The sequence below is a fragment of the Epargyreus clarus genome, unplaced genomic scaffold, assembly GCF_041222505.1.
Source record: "Epargyreus clarus isolate Ecla_fem2 unplaced genomic scaffold, WU_Ecla_fem_2.2 ptg000007l, whole genome shotgun sequence".
NCBI lineage: Eukaryota > Metazoa > Arthropoda > Insecta > Lepidoptera > Hesperiidae > Epargyreus > Epargyreus clarus.
The window spans coordinates 5,224,125-5,238,233 of NW_027332215.1; the positions used below are offsets into that span (position 1 = coordinate 5,224,125).

Genomic DNA, 14,109 nt, shown 5'->3' on the forward strand with positions numbered 1-14,109 from the left:
AAAAACAAATCACTATCGGCTAGGGTACTTAATGACAAAACCTATTGCAAATGAGCTCTACTTTTACCCCTCTAAGGGAATGTATCGAATTATCAGTAACCCTGTATATATAAATGCATTATTATAATTTAATTTGCCGCTTTCGCCACGAACCGATATACAAAATGGTACAAAAAATATTAGCTGGGAACACTTGCTTGTAGTGCAGCCGCTATATCGTTTGGTGTGCGCTTTGTAGGGTGGATCCATGCCGAATACATCTTCGAGCGTCCCTTACCTTCTTACGACCTCAATGCAGTCGATCAAGAGCCGCCGCGCCTCCGCCGGCGTCTCCGGCTCCCAGGAATCCCAGGGGATCCTGCAGCAGATTAGTTCAGGGGTGGTAAGACATCTTCCTACTACGCCCACCCGAATGTCCAGGAGCAGCAACAGCCAGTGGAGCACTATTCAGGGCGCCACCGCCGCCGGCTACAACGCTTTGAGGCAGACCGCTTCCACCGCGGTCCGCAAGTGCCCGTCGCTCAACATCTCCCTTGCCAACTAAGATTACCTCGATCTCCCATCACCCGTACTCGATGACCCCTATTCCCATTCCATGCTTTCGCGGAGTACGAGTGATAGGTTGAGACCGAAAATGCGCAAATCGAAGCCCCTGCTTCGTAAACTGTTGCGAAGAAATTTTGACCGATACATGAAATATATTAGAGAAAAAATCAAGCGTAGGGAGCGCAACCGTGTGCCAGTCGACAGCAGCTCGTCCGACGAGGACTGGATCTGATGCTGACTGGCTCGTGCCGCTCCGGCTCCTTGTGTGTAGTGACTGTGTTATTGTTGTAACAGTTGTGTGGAGTCGTTGCATTCTTTTGCATTCTCTTGTATATAACAATCTTCTTTTTGTTAATCTGTCGTATCTTTCAAACTACTTTTTGTTCCGTTACCAAAACTGATTCGTTTCATTATGATTTCACGTTCTCTAAATACATAAAGCTACTTTATATCCAAATGATTGGCAGATAACGTTTGAAATGGATCACTGTGAGCTTTAATTGATACAATGTGGACATATCACTTCTACGTAAAACACGTTTTAAAAGTGAATAAAATGTCCACGTGTTTTAAAATTTAGAAATTATGAATATTTGAAAATTTAAATAGTAACAAAATGTTACCAAACTGATGGTATACAGCGAATTGTTGTATACGGTGCTGTGATATAGTATTGTTATATTTATTAGAGTCTATATTATAATACTTCTTCTGTTCTTTATACAAGTAATAACTGAAAGTTAAAATTTTGAACATTTAGTACTGTTTAAGGGTCAACAAAAGAGTGTTAAGAAATAAATGTGCCAAAACGAAACACTCTTAAAAGCTCCTATAGAAACTATACTCCCTAGGAATGAGGATTGATTAGGAGTACTCGAAACGGGGTCAGTCGGGGCGATTGTGCGCATGTATATTTTGCATAGAACAATCCGTTATATAATTCAAATTGTGGATTACCGGTAATGACATCTTCATTTCATACCTGCATTCATTTCTTAAAAATTTCATAATGATCATCTTGTTTGCAGACCCCTCCGGTGTTTCAAAAGCTAATTTGTCGATAAAAACAATTCTATAATTCTTATTGTACATCCATTAACTTTCAACTTTTTCGCAACATAAAATCAATAAAAAAATGGTTGCCTGTAAAGTCGGTTTTACGGGCGAAGATTTTACGTGACAACGTCTTTTTCTCGGTAGAATATTTATTGATATGAATATAATTAAATTGCACAATAGGAACAAGGAATTGAATGAAAATAAGAATTGCACAAATTTTAACTATAGAAATATATTTTGTTTAGTCTCTAGTGCTGCGCGCGCGGCAGACCGATCATAGTTGAGTGGGAGAGAGACGCAAGGCATTCGGCGGGCCTCTCTCTCGTTCGGTGACTCATCGTAACGTTACCGGGCGTTACACTTTTTCATAAGTGACTCCCAGCCGCAACCTAATTTAAGACGTTGTCACGTCAAAATAGCATTGTTAACAATAACAACAATTGTTAACAATATTCTCTGATGTCTATTGTTTGAAGGTGATAGAATACGGTATGGCTCGACTCCGGCAGCACCACGGCCACACCTTTTTTTATTTTCTTTTTAAATAGCAGTCTTAACGCCTAGTCTTTTCTGGTGTGGTAAGGGAGATACCGAGGCGTTCCAACTTAGTTCTCAAGGATAACAGTGCATCTGTGGTTGATCTTAGGTAGGACATTAGTCTTATCTAGGGTTAATTACAGATTTCGGCAGTTGCCACTTACCATCATGTGGACTGCTCGTTTGCTACTTCTATCTTCTTATACGAGTATATGAAATTCTCGTATCACAATGTTAGTTACCGTACTCTTCCGAAACGGATTTACCGATTTTCACCAAATTTTATATGCATATTCTGCATTCATGCATGGTCTGAGAATCGGCTACTATCTATTTTACATGGCAACACAACGTTTGCCGGGTCAGCTAGTATTATATAATATAAAAACCTTGTAAACCTACTACTACATACATTCTGTTAGGTTCCCAACTCAAATCTAAAGTGCTTACAGAAATATTTATGGAGGATAGTAGTTAATTGGACATATTCACTTCAGTAATAATTTTTAACGCTAAAATTGATCCAAAATTATTTACACTACAAAACTCAGGAACGTCAAGCGCGCACAGTTGCCCCGGTATACCAAGTATCTTCATATTAATATTAAAATTAAAATAAATCTTAAAATATTAAGACCAATTCATTTTACAATCCAGTATAGCGCTTTACTTATCTATTTCTAATTGTTTTAATTTTCGGACATTATCTGTAACTAGCAACTATGAGCTTCTTTAAACAGTAATCTATAATAATATATTATACCTAATTCTAATTAAAACTCTCGCTTGGCATGAATTTTGTGATTTAAAAGCAGACATTCATTTCAATTTCAGACTAAAAATGAAACCGTAACTCTAAAATTGATACAACATCTCATAAGAAATCAGATCCAGTCAATTCAAAGCAAATTTCTTTGATGGCTTCTCAATTCGATAATTGGTCCTATGTCAACCGTACGAGATCAATTTCGATTCTGAGTACTATCTTCCAATTAATACGAGTAGGTACTATTATCTCCTTACCTCGATTACTGGGCACATTGCCGGATAATCGTTAACTATTCGCCTAACTTTGCCACTTAGAACCTCTTGTAGTTTGATTAGATAGGCTTCCAGCTTGGGATGTATTTGGACGTAGAACAAGATGCCCGCTTAGGTTTAGGAATAGGAACCATAGAGTAAATAGATGTTCAAATACATATAAAACATTCCAACAACGAACGGGTGTCCTTTGCTCGTCGGGTTTCGTTCGAAGTTTTGTACGTAATTGAACTATTGCCAAGTTACTATCGTGTGTGTTGTGTTGTAGTGGAGTCTAGTTTGTTAACAAATTGGAACTTGATTTTTGATGAGGTTAATGGGAATAGAACAAAATTCCTTTATATCATTGTGGGGCTTTTTCATTGTGTCTTTGAAATTGCCGTTGGCTATCACATCGGCCTTGAACGAGAATCAAGTTACAATATGAACAAACTTATCCCGAGGGGGACGCGATTGATTTTAATCTTTATGGTTGATTCCAGTCCCAGCTGATATCCGGACGTACGTAAATTCGGTAAATCTAAACCTTCATTGTTAATATGGAACGGACAGGTGATTCACGATCCACGTGAGCCACGAGTCCCTCAATTGGCTTCAAAAAGAAGAACTTTTCCAAATTATTTTAATATATCGAAACTACCGCGCACGGAAGATTTAATTCGACCACGCCAAATTCTTTTGAGTATTCTTATGTAAATTTAACAATATCTCAATTGAAATAGTATTATCGACTTTTTATTCTTATTGCTTTTAAAACTCGTAGCATTCTGTACGGTTTAACTACAGCCAAATCCTTTTTCTTTTCTTACCGTTTGACTTTAATGTAAACAGATTTTTAGCAAAACAAATCTTTTCATAGATATTAATTAATTCAATTCATATACGCGTATGATTTTATACGTGGCAGGGAAGAGGCCCGAATTTGGCAATTAGTTCGATCACGTAACGAAATGAGACAAAAAATTACACGACATTAAATAACAAGTACAACTTAACCGTACGTTCAACATATACTTAATCAGGAAGCAATTCGGAAGGAATTCCTTCAAAATACTCATAATATCAAACCATGTCACTCTGTATCCATATTCTACACGTAAATCTCTTTAGCACCAATAAATACTACTTAAACCATCTTACATCCGATTATACAATTTATAATAACACCCATTAAGCAAGAAAGTAGGTCAATAAAAATTATAAACTTTTCGAAATGAACGAAGACCCAGCGTAATGTCGTAGAAATAAAAAAACAAGCTTAGCAAAGCTGAACTTTTTCATAACTTTGTTTTTATTTCTCCCAAGTTCCGGTATCTAACTGTGATTATTATGAAATGTTTTATTCGAAAATGTGTTTTAACTTAACTTTATATTAAATGTCGCCGTATTGGGGCGGCTGCGAATACCCCAATCCCCGTCGGGCAAGGGTGTCGTAGAAGTCGACTAACCCGACAATCGGTGGAGAAGTAAAAAAGAACCCACCGTTTTTTTTTTTCTTTACGTTTATGTGTTTGTTACTTTTTAACGTATTGTCTTGTTTCATTTTTTGTAACGATATTAATTTTATATACAATATATATTTATATTGATTTTGGTCGGCCAAATTCCTTACTTATGTTAAGATATTTGATTAGAAGTTATTTTATGTTTAGATACTTTTCTATATCATATTCGCTTCTTATTATTTGCTATTATTCAAAATATGTCTGATTATTATTTATTATTAGGTTTAGGCTAGGCTACGCTAGTTAAGGCGTTCAATTAACATATTTAAATCATCATATTATTTTATGTTGATTGTGTTAACGAATTTTGTTTTGTTCTGTATTATTTTTATTTATCATTAGAATTAGGAGGGCGAGTTAATGCGCACAAATATGACATTTTTGGTATTACATTATTTTATTTTCATTTTGTTACAGGAGTTTGTTTTATTAGAATTTTCTGATTTTTATTTATCATTAGCTTTAAGAGGAAGAGTTAATACGCACAATTACTTTATTTAAATCATCATGTTATTTTATGTTCATTGTGTTATCGATTTTTCTTTATTCGTATTTCTGATTATAAATTATTATTTAACATTAGGTTTAGGCTAGGTTAGGCTACTAAGGGCTTCCAATTAACATATTTAAATCATCATATTATTTTATGTTAATTGTGTTACCGAATTTTCCTATATTCGTATTTCTGATTATTTTTTATCATTAGCTTTAAGAGGAAGAGTTTATACGCACAATTACTATATTTAAATCATCATATTAGTTTATGTTCATTGTGTTACCGAATTATCCTTTATTTGTATTTCTGATTATCATTTATCATTAGGTTTAGGCTAGGCTAGTTAAGGCGTTTAATTAACATATTTAAATCATCATATTATTTTATGTTAATTGTGTTACCGAATTTTGTTTTATCCGTCTTTCTGGTTTTTTATTATCATTAGAATTAGGAGAGCGAGTTAATGCGCACAAATATCAAATTTTTGGAATTACATTATTTTATTTTCATTTTGTTACAGGAGTTTGTTTTATTAGAGTTTTCTGATTTTTGTTTATCATTAGCTTTAAGAGGAAAAGTTAATACGCACAATTACTTTATTTAAATCATCATGTTATTTTATGTTCATTGTGTTATCGATTTTTCTTTATTCGTATGTCTGATTATAAATTATTATTTATCATTAGGTTTAGGCTAGGCTAGGCTGGTTAAGGCGTTCAATTAACATATTTAAATCATCACATTATTTTACGTTGATTGTGTTACCGAATTTTCCTTTTTTCGTATTTCTGATTAATATTTATCATTAGGTTTAGGAAGACTAATTAAGACGCTCAATTAACATATTTAAATCATTATATTATTTTATGTTCATTGTGTTACATCAAATTTTTGGAATTACATTATTTTATTTTCATTTTGTTACAGGAGTTTGTTTTATTAGAGTTTTCTGATTTTTGTTTATCATTAGCTTTAAGAGGAAGAGTTAATACGCTCAATTACTATATTTAAATCATCATGTTATTTTATGTTCATTGTGTTATCGATTTTTCTTTATTCGTATTTCTGATTATAAATTATTATTTATCATTAGGGTTAGGCTAGGTTAGGCTACTTAGGGCTTCCAATTAACATATTTAAATCATTATATTATTTTATTTGAATTGTGTTACCGAATTTTCCTTTAGTCGTATTTCTGATTATTTTTTATCATTAGCTTTAAGAGGAAGAGTTTATACGCACAATTACTATATTTAAATCATCATATTAGTTTATGTTCATTGTGTTATCGAATTTTTCTTTATTTGTATTTCTGATTACTATTTATCATTAGGTTTAGGCTAGGCTAGGCTACTTAAGGCGTTCAATTAACATATTTAAATCATCATATTGTTTTATGTTGATTGTGTTACATTATTTTATTTTCATTTTGTTACAGAAGTCTGTATATTTTCTAATTTTCCGTTTTTTGTATATCATTAGATTTAAGAGGAAGAGTTAATACGCACAATTACCATATTTATATCATCATATTATTCTATGTTCGTTCTGTTACCGAATTTTGTTTTACTCGTATTTCTGATTATTTTATATCATTAGATTTAGGTGGACGAGTTAACGCGCACAAATAGGATATTTTTGGTATTACATTATTTTATTTTCACTGTGTTCCAGAAGGATATTTTATTTTTATTTTCGTTTTTTTTTGTTTTATGTTTCTTTGTTTTATTATATTTTCATTTTTATTTAGTTCTGCTCCGCGTCTTTGTTATATTTTAAATTCAGTTTTCTAATTGCGTCATTTTTTATGAAATTATTATATTACGGTTCTTTGAATAATTTCAGTTGAACTTATTTTAGGTTTAGCTTTTCTGTTTAACATTTATTACAGTGTTAAAATTGGTTTGAAATACTTCAATCTTTGTCGGCCAAACATTACCCAGTCATCCTGAGTTAATTTATAAATACTATTATTTCTCTTATTTTCTTTTGTGTTACTATTATTTTTATGAAAAATTTCATATATTTTGTTGATATTAGATTTTCAAAATTAATTCCTTATATTTCCTTATTTTGTTGATCTGTGTTTTAATCTTTGTTATATTTAATCAGCGATAACGATACGCTCAGTACACCCTAAATAAGACAACCTTTAACCAACACCGTTAACATCTTTTTGGCTACCAGCTAGTCATTCGGTAGAGTTGCTAATCTTCTGTTTTACCGTAATCCACAAGGCCTCAACCGTTTTACATCTATTAATGAGGAATGGTGTTAAAATTTTATGCATGCTCAATCGACTCCAAGAAGACGGACTTTCGTTAAGAATTTATATAATGCACTCTGTAAAGAGTGACTTTTATTTAAAATATTTCTATGTAAATTATTGAATGCTTGGAATAAAATCGTTCTAACATTCCTTTTATTTCAAATTTCAAAATTTATTACATTGTCTTTTAAGACAATCTTGCGACAACCACAAGAGCGGTTTAGAATTGTAAAAATTAACGTAACTGTAAATTAAATCTTTTTGAAAATTTAAATTTACTCGTAATTAAATTTAACATGATGGATGATGCAGTATTAGTGGGGAGCCTTCGTACCCAAATTTATACAAATGTATAGTATTATATATATTTTAATAGATCATTGGATAATCTCAGAAATATTGCACTGATGAGATATTGGGAGGGCTAAGTAGTTAGGTAATAAAACAATAGCTCACAAGCACAGCACACGTATACGTAAGGGAAAAATCCTCAGATTCTTTCTTTGGCGTCTCTTAAATCCTTTTATACCTCCAAAATTTCGTTTGACATCTATATCTTAACTTCTTAAAACATATGCTGTCTTATTGTACCTAAATTATCGAGATTCATATCAAAATTGACTGTTAAATTGCTTTCTATTGTAAGTGTAGATTATAGCGCCAAAAAATAATTTGACCATTTTTCCCGGCACTCTATCAAAATTTACAATTAATGATTGGCTAAATTTTAAATAAAAAGTAAATTTATATATTAATGAACTAACTAATAAAATCAACGAAAATGCACGGAACTTTTTGAATAACATAATAACAACGGCCTGTGGGCACTTCTTGATTTTTATCGTACTTAAAAATTTAAAACATGCATAATAATATTAATACAATCTTTCAAATTGTAAAATAGCATTGTAATGCACATACGAGTGTTTAATGGATAGGCAACCAATAAGAATGTCATAACAGTGAGAAATAGGGATAAGCTAATTAGCTTGAAATATGGTAAGATAAGCTATGGAATATATTGGAGCTAAAGTAGGTTTTATTATTTCGATGTTGTGACCTATCCAAACTTTTGCCTTCACTCTTATATATATATATTCTTCTACTGTATTTTAATTATATTCTAACCTTTGATATATATCGATATACATTTATACGGTGGACCCATGGTGGCCACCTCTTTAACTGTCTTAAAGAGAGGATTTCTTAATGTAATTTAGGTCTAGAGTGAGAGAAAGATGGGCTGTTTGCTACAAAAATATAATCTATGAGATTTGTAAGGTACCTATAAATGATTTATATTTATATCGTATCGGTCTAAAATGTACCATTTTCGGCAAAAAAAAAATATCTTTAATAAAATCGAGCATACGAACATGTTACTAGTTCCTCCATCGGAAACTCGGTAGCTTTATAAAAATATTTATTAATTTTATAATTGTAGAGAAATAACAGATAATTGAAATCCAAATTATAAATACTCTTGTCAGCAATGGTCGAGTTGACGCCATTGCTACCTTTCAAACCGATCCTTTTACAAAAGATTGTCTGATCCGACCATCTCTTTTAACTTGTCCACTCTTATTTCAACGTGATATACTGAAATTAATTCAACTAAGAGTCTTTATATAGATGTTCGAAAACAGTTCCACATTAATCAATTTCCAATAAACGAGATTTGAATTTGAAAATTAATTTCGAGTAGGTAAATATGTATCATTTATAGGTACCGGAATTATTTATAAAATTATAGAAATAATATAATATTGAATGTTGATTCTGTGAACACATAGTTTATTCGATGAGAGTTTACGCACTGTTGACAAAATATGTTTATATAAAATAAAATATTTACCCATTCTTCTACGGGTTGTGGCGTTTGCTCAGTGTTAGTGATAATCCTCTTAATTGCACCCTAAATTATTTCAAACCCTTTGTTTCAAGGTCCGCTACCTTTCGGCCTGAAGTAATTTGTAAACTTTTATCAAAATTTGTACTGTTGTGATTTCAAACAGTGACTTAACCTTAAAATAACTTTCGACAATACTTATATGAATCTTCCTTAACTCAGCTTCTTGATATATTAATATTTATCACGGTTTTGAGCTTATAATGGTGGTATGATATGTAGTAACATTTACTATACGAGTAAATTATGCGTGTATGAGAGTACCCTATCCTTTCGTCCCTTAGTACGTACGTATTCCCTTCCCCCAGAGTTCAGTTCACATAATATGGGTTTCTCGGGTGTACATTCTCGTTTGTACATTTTGATTAAATGAACTTGATTGTCAACTCGTTGCTTCATGAATACTTGTTACACCACACAAGAACAGTGGGCTCCTTAGCATCGTATTGCGGGAGATTTCATACAACGTACACTTCGAGCTATCGTTCGAAAAACCTATCTTGTGTTAACCGAACTCTAATGCTTACCCCGTAGAGAGTATACTCATATACTTCTAATATAGTATTTTAAGTAATTTGATGTTGTATATTATGTGTGTCGAGTATCATCTATTGACGATGCATTTCACTTAATTGTGCGATGCCACTTCGAAAACGTCGGAACAATTGGAATAAATTAATACATTTATTCACCAATTGACTATATCTCAGCGCACACATAATATCTTTATATTCGGTAGATGAAACAAAATATGAGTAGATCAAAATGTTATCTGTAGATCAGTTTTATCAATGTTTAATGTCTTTTGTGGAATATGCGTGTACTGTAACGCGCGGTTTGAGGTAAAACTTCTTTGGCTTACTTTAAATTAAAAATCTCGAGTATTTGATCGTAATAATACAATCATATTTCATGATATATACAATATAATATACATCTATTTCGTCAAAATGGCATTCGCAAAGCAAACAGCGTAACGTTACACTACAGCGCGATGTTACATACTAGCGTGTCGTATCGTCATAGTTAACATTACACCCTAACGTGACGTTACACCCTAGCGTCATATTACATAACAGTGTGACGCTGTACCAATTCACGACACGCCCCTTTCGTAACATTTAATACGCTCCAAGAGGTTTTACTTCAAAAACTTTTATCTAATTAAGTGTTACATCTCGTAAATGTTCTATCAATATTATCCGTAATGTCAGTCGTTTCGATTATAGATTTTTCCGTACGATCTCGGTGTTAAACATAAAAATAGTTGAATATCTAAACTATTATATTTAACTTGTATCACTACATAATATTATATTAATCGAGCACCTAATATACTCTTCGGTAGAATAGATAAATGTATGATCTATTTACTAAAATACTCTAAACGCTCTTTTAACCTTTCGATCTAAGATGATCGTTTATATACCTAATTTATGTTGTCAGTTGCTGTTTAAATTTATGTACCGTTACATGTAGAGGAAATAAAAATAATAAAAACGTAAGCTGTTGTTTCATTTCCTAATTCCATTTACCAATGACACATTTGAAAATATTTAAAGAGATTAAATGGAAATCAAAGTAATGTAACATTATTATTTTAATTGCAACTTCTCATAATAACTTTGGTACCTATTAACATAATAAACCACACCCTTATTGTGGAGCCTTTCTTGGTTCGAGCCCGGAGGCACTGCACAACACTGCACACATTTACCTAATAATAACTGTGTTAAGCGCGGTGGTCTGGTTTAAGCGGTATGGTAGAAAACTTACTTATCTGAGACATTCCAACTTAGTCCACAAATTAGATAACTTATGTAGGATTGATTACAGATGCCCATTGGCAATATTTACCACTTACCACCGCACCTGATGCACGTTTGCTATTTCTACCATAAAAATCTATTAAAGACGTATTTGACACAAAGTGGTTAATTAAAAATTAGGAAGATTCTCATCCAGTTTTTTCACATCGCTCGACTAGGGTGGAATACAAATGTGGTCGACAAATACTGGATACTGGATAAGGCAGGAAAAAAGAGTCGTACCCAATGGTTTGACCAACCACCTTACCACCCAACGCAAACGCCCTAATCCTATAAACGTCACAATTTAATAGGCCCATTTTGACACATGCCATCTGTAGGCTCTAAGCATGTGATATACAAATCGATAACCAACGAAACCAATTTTTAACGACAAATCGATGACAACCCGACATCGTATTGTATCATAGATATATTATCCTACTGACGTAATATATCTATGTATTGTATAGATTACTTAACATTTTGTAAACAATAAAATTTATTTAATATTTTTTTAAATCATCAAAATATTTAATAAAAGGAGAAAAGAAAATAAATTCTAGGGTAATTTATAAATTTAATCATGTTTAGAAGGTTGAATAAAGCATCGCTCGTAAACTGTATTTTTTCGTTTTATAATTCACTAAGAAACAAAGTCTAATTTATTTTAATATTGTTATGAGGAAAAAGGGATACTTAAATAATTAATTATTGGTAATTCTAAGTTTCGATTATTTAAAAGTTAATCGATTATGGTTTCTTCCGAATGATTTGAAGCCGCAAGCTCTAGCCATCACGTGATAGTAAACTGCCTACTAAAAGGTTAGATTAAACATTAATGACATTAGGATGGCATGTGTCAAAATGGGCCTATTAAATTGTGACGACTATAAAACTAGTAGAAGGAAACATGAATGTCTCTTTGCATTAAAGACTTTCAAGGCTTATATCTTCAGCAATGAAGCAATTGACAGAGTACACTATGTAATTTTACCTCTAAATAGACCTTTAAGTATTTATATTAAGCCACGAATAATTTCCAATTCGAAAATTAGAAATGTCATAATTATGTAACCATCCGGAAAGTAATAACTAACTTTCTACTTCATCAACCCATTATTGTCCCACTGCTGGGCACAGGTCTCCTCTCAGAATGAGAAGGATTAGGCCATAGTCCACCGCGCTGACCAAGTGCGTATTGGTAGACTTCACATACCTTTGACATTTTTTTTTCTAAATCTCTCATATATGCAGGTTTCCTTACGATGTTTTCCTTCACGTTTTTAGCAAGTGATAATTAATTTGTAAGACAAGTGATAATTAATTTCTAATACGCACATAATTTCGAAAAATCAGAGGTGTTTGCCTGGGATTTGAACCTCGGACTCCTCGATCGAAAGGCGAGTTTCTTAATCTTAAGAACAGTAGGTATACCACGCCTTTTATTCGACTACGCCAGACGGAGAGTAATGTTTCGAGTATATGTCTCATTCTTTGACAAGGTCTATAGCCCAAACGACTTATAAATATATATATATATATAATATATATATATATATATATATATATATGTATATATATATATATATATATATATATATATATATATATAGAGTACATACAATAGCAAGTCTATTGTACTCCCACAATTAGGACTTATTAATTAATTTAATCAATATGGTTAATTATTAATATATTTTATTAAATATGGCGTATCAAATTGGGTCAGTTGTTTCGGAGAAAATCGCAGCCATACAAACATGCAGACATAGCGGTCGTATACAGAGCCTCCTTTTATGGAAGTCTGTTAAAAGACAGGAAGAAATTTTCGTAAACAATATAAATATTATCAAATAAAAGTTACGAAATGGATAATTTCAGAAATATAATATAGAACAGCAATGTTACCTTACTATTCAGATGCTAATTTCCAAAAAGTGGGAAATTATGTAAATAATTATAAAATAAATAAAATAAAGAAAAAATGTATACATATATGTGTTTGTGTTTGCATGCCTAATTATAGTTTGTTCATCCCGTGAATATTTTAGGAGACGAATAGAAAATTTTATTCAGCATAGACATCATAAGCAGCAGTACCCGTTCCTGCGAAGTTACACTTCGATTGCACTCACTAACATACATAGACAACAGTGCAACTACCTGCTATTCGAGATTAGACGTATGTCAAGCAGTGGGACTAAGGATTTTAATTATTTAATGAGAACGCTTACGGTATACGTCCTCTCCAAACACTTCATTCAACATTGAAAGAACGCATTATGAATAAAAAGCCATTTGTACATAACAAACTATTTCATGAATGATAATAAGTAGGTATATGTAGTACGAAATCATAATACAGATGTATAACAAGGATATACCAATGCAGTAAAAACTAAAAGCGTTTAATTAAAAACAAAATGTAAAATGCAAAGTTACGATGTTTATTTCGATTATTTCACGGAAAAGCCGTGTGCATCCCCCCACTATCGGAGAGCGACTGAGGAAAGAGGGGTGCAGCAGTGGGGTCATTCACGATCCCTACTATTATTTTAGTTACGAGTACCTCACCCGTTAAACTTCAATTCATTGATGCTGAACGTTGCACTGTGTGGTTCGAACTATGAATAGGTTTGTAGAGCCGTTAATCCTATTACTAAGTAATATTATAAATCTAAATGCGAGTTTGTTTGTTTGTTTGTGACACTTTCACGCCGTAACTACATAACCGATCGTCATGATATTTTGTACGCACATTGTCAGGAGTTCAGGAAAGGACATAGGGTACCTTTTATCCTGAAAAAGTACCGTTTTTGAGAGATACGTTAAAACCTGTGACCACTAGCGACGTCGAGAATAAAAGTATATATCTATGATACGTAGTATACAACTGGAAGTAATTGGAAAGTATTTCGACCTCTGACCTACATTAT

General features: G+C 32.4%; 1 protein-coding gene across 1 annotated transcript in view; it reads left to right on the top strand.

Annotated features, from left to right (window-relative positions):
- bma (SCY1-like protein bma) overlaps positions 1 to 544 on the top strand; it is a 171,478-nt gene extending 170,934 nt beyond the window's left edge. The window contains exon 19 of the mRNA XM_073074387.1: positions 239 to 544. Coding sequence (XP_072930488.1) covers positions 239 to 544 — 306 coding nt within the window. The remainder of the gene's footprint in view (positions 1 to 238) is intronic.
- The last annotated feature ends 13,565 nt before the right edge of the window (positions 545 to 14,109 follow it).